This window comes from Ochlerotatus camptorhynchus, unplaced genomic scaffold (assembly GCF_037179485.1).
Source record: "Ochlerotatus camptorhynchus isolate MF236.1 unplaced genomic scaffold, CSIRO-AGI_Acam_v1.1 ptg000538l, whole genome shotgun sequence".
NCBI classification, from domain to species: domain Eukaryota; kingdom Metazoa; phylum Arthropoda; class Insecta; order Diptera; family Culicidae; genus Ochlerotatus; species Ochlerotatus camptorhynchus.
In genome coordinates this window covers 116,116-137,156 of record NW_027041021.1, presented here as the reverse complement: position 1 = coordinate 137,156, position 21,041 = coordinate 116,116, and the positions used below count along the sequence as shown (strand labels likewise).

At 40.1% G+C, this 21,041-nt stretch overlaps 1 protein-coding gene across 2 annotated transcripts in view; it reads left to right on the top strand.

The window, feature by feature from the left end:
• LOC135713118 (uncharacterized) overlaps window positions 1-21,041 on the top strand; it is a 97,147-nt gene that overhangs the window by 65,325 nt on the left and 10,781 nt on the right. For both annotated transcript variants that reach the window (XM_065236229.1, XM_065236228.1), the window contains exons 12-13: window positions 3,735-4,462; window positions 4,524-5,323. In XM_065236229.1, coding sequence (XP_065092301.1) covers window positions 3,735-4,462; window positions 4,524-5,323 — 1,528 coding nt within the window. The remainder of the gene's footprint in view (window positions 1-3,734; window positions 4,463-4,523; window positions 5,324-21,041) is intronic.

Here is a 21,041-nt window from a genome sequence, read left to right as displayed (position 1 = left end):
TCCCTACCCTGCCATCCATTTGTTACAATTTGTTACCCCTAACCTCGAGATAGCCGCAAGTAATCGGCCCCCGCTTTACTAACGTTAGTTTTAAGTAATTTTGTTATCTTAACAATGAATATCGGCTCCGCAAAGCTACAGCAAATAAGCCTGGAAAAATAAACGAATTATTAAAAAAAAACATCACATTTTGAAACTAATCATTCTATGGCTTTGTTTATACCGAACCAATATACCGAGCAAAGTCTGAGATCAAATTGAAATCTAAATTTGATTTTGTGATTTCGCTGATAATGATTGCTGTCGTTTTGGTCGTTTTAACGGTTAAAATATCAAAATTGAGAGCAAAGAAATCTTCCTGTTACATCACATTGAAAACTATTTCTGCTATCAGTGAGAGCAAACTGAAAACTAAATTTAACGATTACAGAATGGTTAGCATGTAATAGTTTTAAAATTTCTTTTTGAATTTGTTGCTGTATAATAACCCTGTCTCGGTAAAATAAGCAGTCTTGAACCATTTCCAAATTATGCTGATTAGAAAATACATCTATAAAACACACTCCACTCGTTTCGGCCAACCATTATTTAAGTATATGCAGAAACTTATCAACCTTTGTCAACTTTGCAATAATGGCATGATTTAATGGGATTTCTTCGCCGAAATTTATATTTCTTATAACTTCAGTATCATACTCAACGGGAACTAACTGTTCTAAAGGGAATCTTGGACAGAAGTCCGCATTACCCATTTTTGCTGAAGGCCGGTATTGAATTTCATAGCCATAAATTGAAAATTCTAGAATATATCTTTGAAGTCGTGTTACGAAAATCGAACGCTTGTCCGGTTTTGCAAAAATTGCAACTAGAGGCTTATGATCAGTGAAAACTGTAAATGTTTGGCCATAGAGATACTTGTGGAATTTTTTAATCGTGCAAACCAGAGCTACCCGCATAAACGCGAACCATAAATTGACCTTACCTAAAATGGTTAAAAATTGTTTATAATCCCTGCTAAACTTTAACTGAAATGGTTATGGAACTTTACATGAACGTTTAATGATAAAGTTTCAACCTTATGTATTATGGTTTTTTGGAACTGGACCTTACAAATAATGGGTTGTTAAGAACCATTACCATTCCAAATACTTGTTTTCTCCATACATTTTCGGAAAGAGAACTATATTAGAACTTTTTAACTTATGGTTTGAGAACTTTAATGGTAATGGTTATGGTAGTCAGTAAGGTCCACGAATGGTTTTGTAACATCGATCAACTTTATGTGGAATATATCGCGAATTGGTTGCCTGTAATTTACTGATTACCAATTCACGATATATTCCACGTAAAGTTGAGCGATAATACAAAACCATTAATGGACCTTACTGACTACCATAACCATTACCATTAATGTTCTCAAATCATAAGTAAAAACGTTCTTATATAGTTCTCTTTCTGAAAATGTATGGAGAAAACAAGTATTTGGAATGGTAATGGTTCTTAACAACCCATTATTTGTAAGGTCCAGTTCCAAAAAACCATAATACATAAGGTTGAAACTTTATCATTAAACGTTCATGTAAAGTTCCATAACCATTTCAGTTAAAGTTTAGCAGGGATTATAAACAATTTTTAACCATTTTAGGTAAGGTCAATTTATGGTTCGCGTTTATGCGGGTAATGCTTCCGAATGAAGAATAGGGTATGATTTTTGAGCGTCATTTAACGTAAAAGAAGTAAAACAAATTGGTTTTTCTATTTCATCTACAATATGAGCAATTACTCATCCAAGTTCATATCCAGAAGCTTCAGTTACTACAACTATTGGCTTCTTTGGGTCATAAAACTCCAAAAATTGTGTTTCCAATAGTGACTTTTTGCTTTCTTCAAACTATGTTTGACAGTTTTCACTCCATGCGAATTTCACATATTTTCTCAAAAGATTGTACAGATAATAAAGCCTGGAAGCAGAGATGCTTGCTGAATTAACAGACTTTTATTTTTTTCACAGACATTTTTTTCGTTACAGAAATTTACAGACTTTTTAGTTTTTTCACAGACATTTACAGACTTTTCTAACCTAGGGAAAATTTTAAAATTTATTTGGTTACACTGTTTTACATCTTTAATCAAATTACATGCGATGCATTTTGCAACACGCATTAGAAAATCGCGCGTTTTAAAATTCACCACACGAACGAGCTGTCACTGTTATAGACGGTCATAGTTGTAGACCTGTCAATGTGCTGCCATGTTGTATCCAAAACGAACATTTTCCATACGAATTGACGGTTTGTTTGGATAACTCAACTCTCGCTGGCCGGTCTATAACATGACTGTCTATAGTCACTGTCACAGAAAAACCCAAATGTGCGGAACCCAATGTGCGATTATGATAAAATTCAATAGCGTCATATGGGAGAACAGTTTAAACAAAGTGGAACTGGTTTCACTCAAATCGGTTCAGCCATCATCAGAAAAGTGAGTAAGTTTTACTTTCTATTTCAAAATTTCACTTTTTTTGCCATATCTCCGCAATCCAATGTGCAATCGGGATAAAATTCATTATTTCATTCGTCTTATGGAAGAACCAAACAAAAAAAATAAAATTGGTTTCACTCAAATCGGTTCAGATATCGTCGAGAAAAGTGAGTGGGAAATTTTGTTTACATTCCAAAATTTTACTTTTTCGATCATGAATACGCACTTTTTCTCTTCTATAAATAGATTTCAATGAGGTTTTATGGAAAATCAATATAAATACTTGCACTTATCACTATGTTGAGTGATTTGAGGTATCGCACGATGTATTTCTGCGTATGTCATAATCTTCCCGGGGGTACTCGGTATATCTGAAAGAGGTCATTGTGAGCATTGGGTCTTATAGTAAAATTCTAATGTGATTTGAGTTGTCGCATGATGAGTTTTTGATATATCAATCTTTTGCGAACTCCCCAGTGGAACCTGGAATGCACATTTTTGTTCATATTTTCGGAACCATAATTCCGATCGGTAAAAAAAATCAATAGAAATCTATGGGGATCTGAAACACATCTTCTGGAACTTGTATATGCCATTCGTCTCTTCGGGTCTTGGAACGAAATTATGTTTTCAAGCGATATCATAGCCTTTCGGTTCACCTTGGTAAAAAGGTTGGTATCAGCAAATTTTCCGAGCCTTAATAAAACTTTTCAAATATGAAAATATTCATTAGAAATTCACATAACTTACATGTGATATCATAATTGGGAATTGCACCACAAAATCACATGAACCTTATGTGTCAAATGAAATTTAAGTGATTTATCATATAGAACTCATGTGATTACATGTATGTTATGTGAAATTTAGATATCAATCATTGGTTTTGTTAATTGAAAAATATTATGTGCATTCCCAATGGAAATTACATGAAAACTTTTTTCCGTGTACTAATTTCATATGTACATCGAGATGTTTCTCATATTAGAAAACAAATTCTCGTAAAAGCTCGTAAAGTTTTACTCAGTCTATGAGTTAACTACGTTTTCAAGAATAAGAGTCAACTAATCTCAACTTTGAGTCGACCTCATTTGTCGTGTAATCGTAATTTTTCTTTTTATTAATTGCTGTTAACGATACCCAACTCCAATTAGGTTCAATTCGTTAAAAGCAGGTCTTATTTGCTCGAACATTTACTATTACATTACATTACACTATTTCCTACCGATATTACATACACATATTTTTTACAGGTCAACTGTATCAGGACGTAAAGTGTTCACCGGTCATCTTCATACAGATACGTTCGTAGCAGATGTTGTAGATTCGATAAGCATACAAAGCTTGGCAACTGACACTAGTACACTGGCGTTTCTCGATGGTGCCAAGCAAATCGAGAGGTTGTCAGCAGAAGAATGTTATATTGAACTACTTGGTAGGTTGACTTTGAAGGATTTCCACGATGCCCCGTTCGCGGATATTGTAGAGAACAGCGTGAACGTCCATAACCCACAAAAACTAGAATACTTAATTCTACCGGACATCAAAGTGGAACATCTTCAAGCAGCTCTAATAAACGGCGTGAATGCGGAAGATTTTATCACCGAAATAGATGATTTCACTTACCGCGTGGATCCTTTCGCGACACAGTTCAAGATCGACAATCTGGTAGTTCGAAAGAACATTATTTCAACAAGTCAAATATTTATGGAATATCTGAATACAGTCAATGTGAAGGAATACCTAAAACTATTAACCCTGAAGGATAACCACAATGTAAAGCAGTGGGAAATTGGGGGCTGTAAGTCATTACAGAAAGGTTTGACAGTTGATGGAAAACTAAATGTAGTGCTTATCAATCGCTTGATTATGGACAGCTTACTTTACAATTCGGCTAGGAAATCCATGCGTCAGAACGTCGTAGGTTCATGGTATATTGGTCATTTGGTAGCAAAATATGTTGCGACAAAGCAAATCAACGGTAGGTATTGTATAATTTATCATATAGTAATCGTTAATGTTTTTGCTTTCTTCTCCTCCAGATATACCGACCAAATATTTGCAGAATTCAAATTTGAAGACATTTAACATTAAACATGATATATCGGTTGAAACACTGTTGGTATCGTCAAATGTGCACGGCATCATTTTCCCTAACAGTTCATCAGCCACGATGGCACCGAATATTCAGTCGGTCGCTAGTCTAGCTGTTCAAGGATCATTTTTGCTGCAACAGTGGAAACCTGGAACATTTTTCTTTGATATTATACTATCAGCCGTGACTGGTCAGACAGACGTTTTCGATAAGACAATCGTCTTCCATGGAAATTTCATCGATATGCTTAACATTTGGAACGAGGGCAAAATATTTAGCAGAAGTTGTAATTTCATCCATCTATTGTTGGATTCGGTGAAAAGGATACAAAAGAATCTAGTTTTCAGCAGTGTTGGCAAATCATTTCTTGATATTGTGTGTTCTGGATCAGTGGCATCTAACGATTTGATTACAGCATCGCTAGTAAATGGAATAGACGTGATACACTTAAACCGTAGCATACATCCTGTTGGTCACCAACAGGAAATGATCAAATCGACCAAGTACTTTGAAGAAGAAGTCAAAGTAGTGCAGCTGTTATGTAACGACGAGCTGACCGGTAATCTGTATCCGCATCACCTTGACCTCCATTCAGAAACAAGCCAAATGCCAAGGAAACGGTATCATTTTGAAAAGCCAACAGTCGTTATTGGTAATTTATATGTGGATGCCATCAACGATTATTCACTGCAACATTTCCTTGCTACCCGTGTTGTTAAAAATCAAACATTCGCGCATGAGTATCGGGTATGTATTCCTTACAAGTTGTTGTTCATATTTTCTCTAACAACTAAATGTCACAAATTCTCAAGGGAGGGACATAACGAGCATACGGGGTGATTTGAGCACACCCCCTCCCTATTAAACATTGTTTGAGTAAAAACAACCTAAACACTTTATTTGTTTTCCACTGTTCATGAGACTATGAAATATTATAATATTTCATCACTACTAAATAAGTTTTTAACGATTTAAGGTCACACTTTTTTGGTATTTGATTTCTGGGGAGTAATACGAAAGGCCAAATCACAAAAGCCCGAGCTTTTTCGGCCTTTTGTTAATTTGTTTTTAATACATTAAATTACATTATTAAAGTAATGTTGCAATAATTATTATTCTGCACCTTCGAAATAAAATATAATGGAATTAAAAAAAAAAAGCTTAAAATTTGGGTAGCTTTATTTTTATGTTTGTTTGAGTGTTTAACTACGATTTAATGACAAGATGGCTTCGTTTTTTGTGAATGTGGACCATTCAACGAGGTGACTCAGTTGTAACAGCAGAAAGGCTTCAGATGCTGAATGAGAGAGAAAGTGATAGTTAGCTTTATTATTCCAGATGTTTTGAGTATTCAATGACGATGATAGCTTCGTTCAAGATGAAATTCAATATGGGAGGTATTCTCAAATCGAAAATCGTCATTAGTAGGGATATTTATTTATTTATTTATTCGTCAATCAATCAAATCGTAAGCTATTTTTTAACGCTTTATTTGTTCCACATTCAAAATAGATTACATTTCATTTTAACCTAGGTGCTCCAGTTACTACAGTAACTTACCAGCCTTAATTGTTATGATATATCTAAGTGTTTTTACATTGTTCCTGCCTTGAAAATTCAGTATTTTAAACAGTTTTTTTTTCAAAGCTGCATGTCAGTATACCCGAGCAAAGTTAGAGATCAAATTGAAATCAGAATTTGCTGTTATGATGTAACTTATTTTGAATACTCCATTTGATATCATTTTGGTTGACTTAACGGTTAACACAGCAAAAATGAGAGCAAAATTTTACACTAATTCTGCTTTCAATGAAATCAATTTGATTACTGATTTTGCATTGATAATGTTTGACTGAATACGGGCTTGTCGTAAATGGTTAGCATCCATGCTTATCACGCTGAAAGATTTAAGCTCAAATGTCACCTCGGGCTAGTTACGAATGACCTAAAATGTGTTAAACAAAACAAATAAACAATAATCGTTACTTCAATGACAGATGAACTTAAATCAAATTTTAAACAAGAAATTATCAGCAGAACTTCAAGTTACGTTGCTTTGATTTAAAAAGTCTTAACTGCATAATGAAAGCACAATATGATATCAGACTTCTGTCGCGACAATTGAAATCAAAATGAGTTTTTATTATGATAGGAACTGCAAACTTTAATATCGTTTTGCTTTCATTTTGTTAACCGACTTTTCTCGGGTAACAATTGAAATCTTAAAACTAAAAAACTAAAACTAAATTTTATCTAAGTATAAAGGGAATTTTAACCGTTGCAATTGAGGATTGCAACGGTTTTTGCTTGAAATTATTAATTATTTTGTTGGACGTTTGTTCTAAAGTCTCAACATTCGAAATTCTATTTACTTCGATAGTACTGTACCAGGGAGGCAACTTCAGAATTTTGTTCTGAATCCTTTGAAGTGCTTTTTTCCTGGTAGTGCAAGAACTAGACCATATTGGACATGGAGGTTGACGGTACTGAAGCAAAGGGTTATGTTTAATCTCTTTATATTTGCAACAATGATGATTTCCCATAGTGACACATATCACTTTCTTAATGCTTCAGTATGCCTCAAACGATTAATTCTTGGTTGTTAATAGAACTTCCTTGATGAAATCGACTGCTTCATGCAGACTGAGCAATTCTGATTATAGTATCAGATTTGTTCTGTATACAGAGGAACTGGGAAGACATAATAAAGGAAAGAAATTGTCACTCGAGCACCAATAATTCCATCAATTCTTCTTTACCGTTAAATTTTACTATAGGCCTCACCCTCAATTTTTTAACTTTGTTAGAGACAAACAGAAGTCAAATAATTATCCTTCGAAAATTTACCTAAAGGGTGTCCACGATGAAATTGCCACACTATGAAATTGCTCTAACTTTTTAACCGTTGGGTAGAATTTAATGAAAATTTGGGTGGATTTAGTTCATAGTGCATTATTTACATCCTGCAAGTTTTAAAGTCCTGTGATCAAAACTCGCGGAAATGGAGTCGAAAGAACAGCTCGTGCGTGATAAAATCTTGCGCATTCATCACGAGAACAAGGATCTCTCGCATCGATCCATCGCTAAAACGTTGGGAATCGCGAATTCCACGGTGTCGCGAGTGATTAAGCGGTTCGAGGAACGGTTGACCACCGATCGGAAGCCCAGAAGTGAAGGAAAAAGTATTCCGTACAACACCAAAAATCACAACCGCGTAGTTGGGGCCTTCAACCGAAATCCGAACGCCTCCGTTAGGGATGTGGCTAAGAATCTGCACCTAAGCCGAAGTTTTGTCCAGAAGGCCAAAACTAAGGCTGGGCTTCGACCGTTCAAGGTACAAAAGGACCCTAATCGCGACGAGAAGCAGAACAAGTCCGCCAAAACCCGTGCCAGGAAGTTGTACCTCAACATGCTGACGAAAGTTGAATGCTGCATCATGGACGACGGAACATATGTGAAGGCCGACTTCGAACAGATCCCCGGCAACCTGTTTTTCACGGCCAAGGATAAGTTCAGCGTTCCGGAGCATGTCCGCACTCAGAAGATGTCCAAATTTGCGAAGAAATTCCTGGTTTGGCAAGCCATCTGCACGTGCGGAAAGCGGAGTGCACCTTTCGTGACCCAGGACACGATGAACGGACAGGTGTACATACTGTACATAAAAGAGTGCCAGAAGCGGCTGCTTCCTCTCCTGAAGGCCCACAACGTCCCAACAATCTTCTGGCCGGATTTGGCCTCATGCCACTACTCCAAGGACGTGCTGAAGTGGTATGCGGACAATAAGGTCAATTTCGTGCCGAAAATGTTCAACCCTCCCAACACTCCGGAGCTCCGCCCCATCGAAAAGTACTGGGCGATTATGAAGCAGCACCTTCTTAAACGACCTAAGGTAGTGAAGACAGTCGAGGAACTGAAGAAAGTATGGGTTTACATGCAAAAAACGGTTGATTCACAGGTTGTGCAGAATCTTATGGCCTGGGTTAAGGCCAAGGTGCGGGCATTTGCGTATGGACTGTAAATAAAATACGAGTAAAATGGTAAAATGAAGTTTAATAGTTATTTCTCAATCCCTGAAAATTTGATGGCAATCGGATGAAAACTTGAATTTTGCGAATCAATTTTGTGTGTGGCAATTTCATCGTGGACACCCTTTAGACAACAAAACAGGGAAAACGACTAGCGAGATCAGAAACTTATTTGCTGAGTTTTTCAGGACATTAACACAAATCATGATGACCAAGACCGGGATTACCAGTATTTCTCATACCTTCCTGAGCCAATGAGAGATATTGTAGTTAATAATGTTACCCTCAACGAAATCTTATATTCTCTAAGTACATTGGATGCATCAAAGGGTGAAGGTCCAGATGGATTGCCACCAGTATTCTTGAAATCAGTATCGCAGGAGATAGTAAAGCCAGTGTTCTGGCTGTTCAACTCTTCGCTCGAATCATGTTTTCTGTCAATTTGGAAGGAATCGTATTTGATTCCAATTTTCAAAAGTGAAAAAAAAATTACCGTGGAGTTGCTATATTGTCCTGCATTCCTAAATTCTTTGAATCTATAATAAATCAAAGTGTTTTTGCACAAGTTAAACATTTAATTACAGACAAACAGCATGGTTTTGTTAAAGGACATTCAACGACTACTAATCTGTTGAATTTTGTAACATTCTCTATTAACGCAATGGATAAGGGACATTATGTTGAGGCACTATATACTGACTTCAGTAAAGCGTTTGATAGAGTTGATATTCCTCTTTTGCTATTCAAATTATCCAAGTTAGGTTTTACATTTATTAAAGTGGATTCAGTCATACTTGACCGGTAGGACACAAAGAGTTAGATTTGAAGGAGATTTGTCATCAGTAGTCAATGTAACATCTGGTGTGCCACAAGGTTCCCATCTTGAACCATTACTGTTTATTCTATTTGTTGATGATGTAGAGCACATATTGAATATTCTGAATGTCTCAATATATGCAGACGACATGAAACATTTCCTGGAAATTCATGAAACGTCTGATCTTGTAGTATTTCAGGAATTGATAACTTTTACACTTGGTGCTCGAAAATTTTATTAAAGCTTAATGTGAAGAAATATAATTCCATTTCATTTACAAGAAAGAAAATTATTAGGCAAGAAAATTTAACAATAGGACAAAACAGAGTTGAAAGGTGCAACCAAGTTAGAGATTTAGGTGTTATACTAGATTAAAAATTAAGCTTTGTTGAACATTATAATAACATTATCTACAAGGCAAGCAACATGCTAGGGTTTCAATGATCCATACACAATCAAAACATTATACGTTGCATATGTTAGGCCCCTCCTGGAGTACTGTAGTATAGTCTGGGCTCCATATCCACCCCACCGTTTTTGGCCCTTCATACAGCGATATTGTGAATTCAGATCGGTAGCTCAAATTGATCTTGCTATTAAGTGGAGCTGCATACAAGACAAGATCTTCGAAGGGATGGTGGCTACCTTACATACATACATACATACAAGTCAAATCCGTATCTCTTATGCATGACGAAGCAGAGCGAACAGAAGCCACTACTGTTTTTCAGTTAATGTATTTTACATTCACTGAAAAACAGTAACAGTTCTGCCCGCTCTAGTTCGTGATGCATAAGAGATACAGATTTGAGTTATGAGCAAAACTTGTAGCTAATAACAAAACCTACAATAGCTCTATACATCATTTTGCGGAATGCTGTTGATGAAAAAAGTTTTTTTCCTTGATTTGTTTTTTTCCGACGATCTTGTTTTTTGTGCTGAGCACCAATGCTACCGACGCACAGTGGCACGAATATGAATAAAGACGGTCAAAAATATTTTCTACCCTTTTTCGACGTTTTAGAGACTGGGTGTCTTGGGAGAAGTTGCTCAAAATTATAACTCGCATCTTTTGAAATACACACCTGAATAATCTTTAAGCTAGTATTACACATCCAAATTCTAACTTTTTCCAGTTACGAGATAATGGTTCCATGTCTTGGACAAAGTTGCAGAGCAGTTGATTTTATGAACATTTGCTAAAGACACCAAATTTCTACATCATAACTCTGTAGAGCTATAATAGATTTTCTTTTAAGACTACCTTAATATTGGTTTTTCAAGTTAATTAGTGCTTTTTTCAAATTTGATCAATTTATCATGTTCTAAGAAATTGTTGGCATCATTAAAATATACAACTTTGCTGAATACACCAATGCTTTTCATTGACATCCATGTGATATACAGCCCATCAAGCGTTTTTGTGACGTCATATTCAACGGCTCGAAAAGAGGGTGGGCGGGCCCTGGCGGGGTCTAAAACTGGTTGTATTTTGAAGATTACCTTATAAAATAGTACTTCTGAAAATTTCAGCGTTGGGTACTGAGGGGTACCTAGCCAAATCTCGATTCGAAAATGTCAATATTATATACAGCCCATCGGACGGTTTTGTGACGCCATATTGAACGGCCCGAAAAGATGGTAGGTGGCCCCTGGCAGGGTTTAAAACCGATTGAATTTCGAAGATTACATTATAAAATAGTGCTCCTGAAAAATTCAGCGTTGGGAGCTATGAATCAATGATTTTAACCTACACATGTTTGAACTTGCAAATTATTTAAATTATTAAGCTTAATCTGGAGATGTATTTAATGGGTTTGTTCTTAATGTGTTTGTTCTTCAGTGTACCTACATTGATATGTACATTCATTGCAATATTGATACTCATATGTTGATAGTTGCAAATATTATGATGCAAGCTAATAATATTGGTATATTTTTTGCCCTTTATTATATACAATATGGACTAAAATATCGGTATAACTTTCAAGAAAACTAGAATAAATGATAAAATTCTGACTACGGTTCTAAAGGGTTCCAACTTTGGACCTACTCACCCCACCCTCTTTTCAGAACATGGAACGTGACTTCACAACAGATGTTTGAAACTTCCGCGTGCACATCGCTGAACGCTGCTGCAGATGACTATTTTGCGCTTGACGTTTTGGCGATAGCAAAGAGCGATAGAGTTTATTTAATTATCTAGGTGTGATTTTTTTCACGAACAACTTGTATTGAAGTTGTGGTTCAAAATGAATTCATTCAATCTTTGTCGGATGGACTTGTTCAAAGTGTGGGCGGAGCAGAATCATGGAAATCGTCATGTCAAATGTTATCGAAGATAGTCAGGTAAGGAGTAATTAAAACATATTTTTTTCAATATTGGCATACTCAAAATATCAAAGTTCAGAATATGCAGTTGATGAACAAATCCATTGCTTACATTTCAAGAGAATGCGTTTTTTATACAGTTGTAAATTTTATCATGAGTAAGTAGCACACTCGTAGCACACATTGGTTTATAACTTGTACTAAATATATATAAACGAGATTTGACTAGGTACCCCTCGGTACCCAAAGCTCAAATTTTTAGGAGTACTATTTTATAAGGTGATCTTCCAAATACAATCAGTTTTCGACTACATCAGGGCCCGCCCACCCTCTTTTCGAGCCGTTGAATATGACGTCACAAAAACGCTTGATGGGCTGTATATCACATGGATGTCAATGAAAAGCATTGGTGTATTCAGCAAAGTTGTATATTTTAATGATGCCAACAATTTCTTAGAACATGATAAATTGATCAAATTTGAAAAAAGCACTAATTAACTTAAAAAACCAATATTAAGGTAGTCTTAAAAGAAAATCTATTATAGCTCTACAGAGTTATGATGTAGAAATTTGGTGTCTTTAGCAAATGTTCATAAAATCAACTGCTCTGCAACTTTGTCCAAGACATGGAACCATTATCTCGTAACTGGAAAAAGTTAGAATTTGGATGTGTAATACTAGCTTAAAGATTATTCAGGTGTGTATTTCAAAAGATGCGAGTTATAATTTTGAGCAACTTCTCCCAAGACACCCAGTCTCTAAAACGTCGAAAAAGGGTAGAAAATATTTTTGACCGTCTTTATTCATATTCGTGCCACTGTGCGACGCCAGGAAGGCAGCTCCCACACCTGGACCCTACCTATCGACCCATCAACTCATGAACCGGGGACCAACAGCTTTGCTTCCCTTCCGAAGGAAGGCGTGATCAGAGCTGTTATGCCTCAGAACATCCCGGCGGCACCGAATGGGATTCACGCTTACCACTACACCACCCACCGGTGCCACTATCATGATGAAAAAAGTTAGAGGCAAATGAATGTAAATGAATGTATAAAATGAAAGCAAATGATTTTTCATGTCTGCTTATGAGTCGCGATGTATGTTGATCAATTTGGATACACTTGAAAAGCGAAGGCAGTTTGCAATGATAAATTTTATAATCGATGTTGTAGCACAAAGAGTGAATGCCACAGTGATTTTAGAAAATCTAAATTTTTATGATCCCACTCGTTCCTTAAGAAACAGAAATATGTTTTATATTAATAGCCAAAGAACAAACTATGCCAGGAACGAATAGAATGATGTCTTGTTATAATGAACATTATAAAACAATTGACAATTGACAATGAACAAAAATGCTCTTAAAAACGTTTCTTTTCGAGGTTAGTCAGAGATTGAAAATTAAAATAGTGTTAAGTGGTTTTGTTGGGGAACCGAATACCTTCTTCCGCCTTCGACTACGTCTGGCTCCTCAACACTCGAAGGGTGATGTATGGGTCGAGTTGGGCGAACAATTAATTTTCATCCATGTCCTGCGGCCAACCTAGTCCTCCCTTCTTATTCACAATAAAATTACACACGCGAATAGAAAACACTACATTTATTTTAATACACGAAACATACAATTAACACTACATTTATTTGTCTTATTTTAACATTTAATTTTCACTTAAGCCTAAATACAAAACAAACGAATTAAAAGTGCCCGCACGCGCAGTTTCCGATCGCACTCGGTGGTTGGATTGCCCTTTTACAACTGTGTTAGACAGGTCATCATGCAACCGTGATCGCTCCCTTGCGATGTTCTTCTTCGGGTCCTGGATGAGAGTATCTCCCACTCTCTTATCACCGTAACCGTTGTCCGCAAAACTCACCACCGCAGAACCATACGAGTGACGTCAGAGTTATCCCACTCTCGATTAATCTGCACAATCTGATCGTGTGGAACAATGACGATGGAAGAATCAGTTTCTGCAGCCTATTGTAGCGGACCTACAGCTGATACAGGGTTGTAGTTCGATGGGATGGGATTGATTCTACTCGTAAACATCCTCACCCACCCTGAAATTCTCCTAATTTCTGAAAAGAAACAAAATCCTCTTCTAATGGGAACGGGAAGGGAAAGGATTTGGGTCTACGCTGATGATTGCTAGTTCTGGTCAACGTCGTGGATAGGTAACAAAGACAGTTTTTCTACTGGACGTTTCATTGTACCAGTTTCCGTTTTCAGCGTTACAACACGCACTACTCCATCGTTTCCTGGATGCAACGATCCGTCCCATTCGCCACTTCATCGGTGGGAGATTATCGTCCCGGATAACAACCAATTTCCCAACCTCGATATTAATAGCTGGCTTCCAGCGCTTGGACCTGCCCTGCAACTGGCACAGATACTCCCTTCGCCACCTTCTCCAGAAATCCTGCAACATCCGTTGGATTAACTGGAATTTAGTCAATCGGTTCAATGCGAGGCCTTCCAGATTCGGCTCGGGGAACGACTGTAATGAGGAGCCAATCAAGAAGTGACCAGGCGTCAGAGGCTCAAAATCAGTGGGATCATCGGACATCGGCGTTAACGGTCGTGAGTTGAGGCAACCTTCAATCTGCACCAGAAGTGTGGTCAAATCTTCGGTCAACAACAGTGTTTCTCCCACGACCTTGATCAAGTGGGTTTTAGCTGACCGTACTGCTGCTTCCCACAGTCCTCCAAAATGTGGTGCACTGGGCGGATTGAAATGCCACTGGATTCCTTTTTCCGCGCACTCCTTGACGACCGTTTCTCGGTGGTCTGAGCTCCGTAACAGATTCAAGAACTCCTGCATCTTGTTCCTGGCTCCAACGAAGTTCGTCCCATTATCGGAATACAGGTCTTGACATTTTCCTCTCCTGGCAATGAAACGTCGTAGAGCTTGCAAGAATCGGTCTGTGCTCAAGTCCGTCACCAGCTCTAGATGAACCGCTTTGGTACAAAGACAAACGAAAACTGCAACATATACCTTGACTACCGGTCGTCGGGGAACGGGTCTTACATAAAACGGACCGAAGTAGTCTACACCGGTCTGCGAAAATGGCCTAGACACGGTGACTCTTGGCGCTGGCAGCTCCCCCATGAACTGCTGAATTGGTGTAGGTTTTGCCCGAAAACATTTCAAGCATTGGTGAACAATGTTTCTTGCAACGCTTCTTCCACCCAATGGCCAGAATCGTAGGCGAACAACTCCTAGTAATAATTGCGGACCAGCATGCATCAGCTGCAGATGATAATGTTGGAGGACCATTCGGGTGAACTTATGCCGTGCTGGAAGCACCATCGGATGTTTCGTATCCTCTCGCTCTAAAGAATGACCAAGTCGCCCTCCAATTCTAATGACGTTATCGTTGGAAATGTATGGATTAAACCATCGAAGTGGAGATCTTCTCGAAACAGCTTCCCCTTTTGAAAGTGCCTTCCACTCGTCGATGAAAACCTCCTGTTGAACACGACGCACTATAGCATATTCCGCCTGCCGAATTTCCTGGGTGGACAAGAACTCTGCTGGAATCCTTTCTTGTGGATCGGTCTGCAGCAACCGCATTAATTTCAGCCAAATTGCTGTTTTCCGAACGAGATCCGTGTACGACGTAAACTTCTTCAGGTACCAATCGTTGAACTCCGTGTTCACCGACAGTGCACAAGCAACCGTTCGTCGTTTCTCTTTCTCTGCCTCCTCCAATGGAAATTCTTTGGGAGAAACAGGCCAGTAATCAGGACCTTTCTTTAACCAATCTGGTCCCTCCCACCAGAAAGTATTATTGGTAATATCCCTCGGAGAAATCCCTCTGGAAATCAAATCCGCTGGGTTTTCCTTTCCTGGGACGTGCCGCCACTGAGTTGGTTCAGCAATGTCTTGGATTTTCGCGACCCGATTCGCGATGTAAGTGGTCCAGATGTTTGGAGAAGCTTGTATCCACCGCAGAACACAAGTTGAATCAGTCCAGAAATATGTTTGAGCAGGAATTCTAATAGAGTCTCAAACCCTTTCATACAGCTGCGCGGTCAGTAGAGCGCCACTCAGCTCCAATCTTGGGATAGACTGTGTTTTCAACGGTGCTACCTTGGATTTGGACGAAAGCAGTCGAACCATGAATCTCCCTTCCGAATCCTGACTTCTTATATAGACACATCCGCCATATGCTTTGTTCGAAGCATCGGAAAAGCAATGAATCTCGATCAATGTTGCTTCTGGAACAATGACGCAACGATCAATACGAATGCTGTTGAACAGAGGAAGCTCGTCGTAGTATTTCTTCCACATCTCACCCACCGTCAAAGGCAGTGGCTGGTCCCAATCTAATGCTTGGTCATCGTCGTTCCGAATCCTCCACAGAAGCTGCATAATAACCTTGGCTGTAGTGATTGCAGCACCGAGTAGTCCTAGAGGATCGAATAAACTGGCGATCACCGACAGAACTTCCCTTTTGGTTGGTTGGTGTGATGCATTCCAACCCGGAATGGTAAATTGAAACTTCAGTTGATCGGAAGTAGGCATCCAAGTCAACCCTAGAGTTTTTACAACCGGGTCAGGGTCCAGATTAATCCCTTCCGAAACTCGAATAGCCAGATTGTCCTCGGAAACGCTTTCCAATACTGCTTGATGGTTTGATGCCCATTTCCGAAGCTTAAAACCTCCTTTGGAAGTCATCTCGTTGAGTTGCTTGCATAGCTCCCTTGCGTTTTCGAACGTATCCGCTCCTGTGATAACGTCATCCATATACGTATCCTCCGTGGTTGCCCTTGCAGCCATTGGGTACTGTTCTTCTTCATCCATCGCAAGCTGGTTTAATGTACGCGTTGCCAGAAAGGGCGCAGGTTTCGTTCCATACGTGACAGTGTTGAGCTTGTACACGCCTACCGGTTCCGACGGATCGAAGCGCCATAGAATGCATTGGAGTGGCCTATCCACCTGTAGAACAAAGATTTGCCGGAACATCTTCTCTACATCGGCTACCAGCATGATTATCTTGACGCGGCTCCGGAGCATGATAGATCGTAAGTCCTCCTGTACAATCGGTCCCACCAGCAGAGCGTCATTGAGCGAAACGCCGGACGACGTCTTGCATGACGCGTCGAATACCACACGGACCTTAGTTGTGGTGCTGGCCTCCTTAATTACCGGATGATGTGGCAGATAGCATCGTTTTTCGAGATCAGCCGTTTCCTCTATCTTCGTCATATGCCCTAATCGGATGTATTCCTCCATGAACTGATGGTACTGTTCTCGCAGACCAACATCCCTCGCCAATCTACGTTCTGTGCCTTGAAGCCGCCGGAATGCGATGTCCCGTGACTCGCCCAACCTGGAAATTGCGTCTTCATCTTTCGGCAACGAAACGGAGTATCGACCGTCGGATTCCCTGCGAACCGACTTCCGGAAAATGTCCTCACATTTACTTTCCTCCAACGAAAGAACCTTGGAACTGCCAATCTCTTCACTAGCCCAAAACCGTGCGACTAGCTCCTCTAATCCTTGTGTAGTTGCCGTACTACAATTGATGCTTAAGCCTTGACTTGGATTTGTCAGACCTCCGCAGACCACCCAACCGAACACTGATTCGTTTAGTGTCGGCAATTGATCTCCGAGGGGAATTCTTCGACCAGTTTCGAAGAAATCAAAAAAGGATTCGATGCCCAACACCATGTCCACTGAGCTTGGATTGAAAAAGGTGGGATCCGCCAGGATGATCCCGTTAGGCACCGTCCAGCCTTGTGTATTCACCTTCGCCGTAGGTATATTTACCGTAACCTTTGGGAGCACGAGGAAATTCATGTTCTGCGAGAAAGCCGTAGCTCGCGAACGAACCATCGCGGTAATCTGGTACTTAACCTTTGTAGCCGCGTGACCAATACCGTGCACAGATATATCTACTTTCTCTCGATGTGTCCTGAGCCGTTGACTCAACCGTTCAGCGATGAAATTACTCTCGGAGCCGGAATCCAACAGAGCACGAACCGGGAACTGACTACCCTCATCATCTTCCACGATAACGACCGCAGTAGCCAGCAAAACCTTGGAGGAGAACTGTTGAGTGGACCCAGAGACTGTTATTTCGGTGGCTGCCATGTTGACCACCTGGGAGGATGTAGAAGTGGATGGTTCACCAGATTCCGTTTGAGGAGGAGGATTGTTGTTTCGAGCAACAGCAGCGACCTTCGCCAACCCATCCTTCTGCGGTTTGAAGCATACCAATGTATGATGACGACCCTTGCAACTACGACAGAAGTATTTTGACGGACAATCTTTTGCCAGATGGCCCGATCTGAAGCAGTTCCTGCATAGGGAGTTCGCCCTCAGCACTGCATCTCTTTCTCGCACCGACAACCGTTGGAAGGATGAACACTGGTAGAGTGGATGGTTCTCCTTGCATACCGCACATCGTCCCCCAGACGATTGCACAGAACCGTAGCTGGCCTTCACAACAGACGATTTCTGTCTCAACGGTTGTTGTACTTGATACGAAGTCTTGGAATCCGAAGCCTTCGTTGGTAATGACTCCAGAATCCGGATTCTACGATGTAAGAAATCCGAGAGATCTTCTAACGTGTCTTGATCCTTGGTCGAGGAATGTTCCTCCCAACCTCGGCGCGTTACCGGATCCAGCCGGTTTGTGAGCAGATTTACGAGCAACAGGTCCTTGTAATCCTCAGGCTTGATCACCTGGTCCAAATTCTGCACCACTCTCTCGAAACCATCAGTCAGAGTATGCAGATCCGTTACCGCTTCCTTGGATAATGTTGGCAAATTGAATAAAGCTTGTACCTGTCGCTTTTTCAATTGCTTGCTGTTGTCATAACGCTTCAACAGCATATCCCACGCAATTTGGTAGTTGTTCTTCGTAATCTTCAATGAATCAATCAGGCTCTTTGGTTCTCCCTGCAGGCATCCCTTGAGATAGTGGAACTTTTCCACTTCGGGCAAGTCCGTCTTCCGATGTATAAGTGAAGTGAACAGATCACGGAAGCTGATCCACTCATCGATGTCCCCGTTGAAAACTTGTAGCTTAATTTGAGGCAAACGCACATGATCAAGGGTACCATGGCCGTGTGTCAACGACTCATTTGCTCGTATGGATTGTTCAACTTCCTCCGGATCCTGCAGTTCCTTGGCCCTATCCATCAAGAACGCCTTACAATAGTAGTACTTATCACTATACGCTAACCTAGCCTTATCGAACTCCTGATCCTGATCCTCAAAGTCATCATGAGCTTGAACATCGATTAGAATCTCTCCATACCTTTCCCACAACTCATCGATCCTATTCAAGCGAACGTTGACCTGACTTGCTGTAGTTGTCGACGGGTAACCGTCCACGAATCTCCAGATGTCGTCCAAAGATGTCTGGATGTTGTTAAGCTGGACCATCAACAGCTTGAACGCTGGCGGCTTCTTGTCGCGGGTCGGCATTGTTGATATGCGTCACTCAAACCGGTAAATAGAAGAATTGGGTGGTGTAGAGATCCGATAGTCCAAGGCTTCGGCTGGCATACACTGTTGAAGCCTACCTGAGAGAACAGAACGATATACTGCGACCTGCTACACCTAACCCAGTAAATTGTAGCGTCGTTGATTACAGTGACTTCACACCGATTGTTGCAGCTTAGCTCGTAATCGTTCGATTGATGAGGAAAGAGGAGGAAAGAACCAACTGTAGTATCCAAAACCTGGCTTCGGCGGACATATACTGTTGTAGCTCACCTATGAGAACAAACAGCAACTGCTAACTCGATTCCAAACAGCTCGCTGTGTCCGATTTACAAAGCGAAAGTCCACTCGTTCAACTTGTCAGCAAAACAGTTCAGATTGGGATCCAAAGAAGAGGAAGGAATGCATGTAGTATCCAAAGTAAAGCTTCGGCAGAACATATACTGTTCAAACTAACCCGTGGAACCAGTAACGGCACCAATCCAATCCAAAAACGGCCAGAAAAAACGTCCAAAAGCGTCCAAAATTCACAGCAGAATGAGTCAATTGTTCTGATAACGAACAGTTTTTGCTCAGGGATTGCGTTGTAAATGATTTGAAGAGGATTCGAAATTCATTTAAAAAGCGTATATTATCTGAGGTCCCGCTTCGGAGACATATACATTCTTGTCACTCACCACAGAGAAAATGAATCGATGCCGCCTCTTCTTGTCACGCTCCAAATCGTCTCCTCGAAGATGGCCGTGATGCTCCTCAATCAAATGGAATTAGGATGACGTCTGTCTTCGTGGTTCTACCAGTTCCAGTTCCAGGAATGTAGGTCGAGAAAACAAACCAACAACTCGTCTTCGAACAGCGTCTTTCCGTCTCGGTGGATATTAAAGGATGGATGCAAAGAAATACGTCGAAATGTGGCGTTAGTATCGCGTAAACACTTGCAAAGGCTGGACATATACTGATCTAAATATATTTACCTGGAGAAGTAAATCTGGTGCTGGATCAGTTGTCCAAACCTACGAACGATCCAATGATTCTATGTAATTCCATACGTCGAGATCGATTACCGATGTCCAACACTCCTGGCATACGCATGCAAATCCTCAAAGCCGGGCAGTCCAACCGAATAATCAAATAGATTGCAGAAAAAACGTGTGTTAGGATGGCGCAATTCCCTAGCATCGAATGGACATATAGGTTTTTTGTTCCAACTCACCTGTGGGAACAATCCAACCGATGGATGCCCAAAACGAAGCCACGCTGTCCTCTTGAATAGTGAGGGTAAGAATGGATCCCTTATCCTTGGATGTCCTTTGTGCCGTAATGTAGTGATGGCGCGGTGTTAATTATCTTCCTGTGTGATGGCCGTAAAACTGTTGTTCACGGGAGATATGGCGATTTCCTATTCAACGCCGTCCGCGATGGCGCCAATCCAAGCCTGCCTCAGGCTACCGTACGGGTCTGAATCAGCCCAACTGATACTGTCCGTTCCAAATCTCCGTAGTCCAACCGATCCGGTTCGAAGGACCTTAAATGTTGGGGAACCGAATACCTTCTTCCGCCTTCGACTACGTCTGGCTCCTCAACACTCGAAGGGTGATGTATGGGTCGAGTTGGGCGAACAATTAATTTTCATCCATGTCCTGCGGCCAACCTAGTCCTCCCTTCTTATTCACAATAAAATTACACACGCGAATAGAAAACACTACATTTATTTTAATACACGAAACATACAATTAACACTACATTTATTTGTCTTATTTTAACATTTAATTTTCACTTAAGCCTAAATACAAAACAAACGAATTAAAAGTGCCCGCACGCGCAGTTTCCGA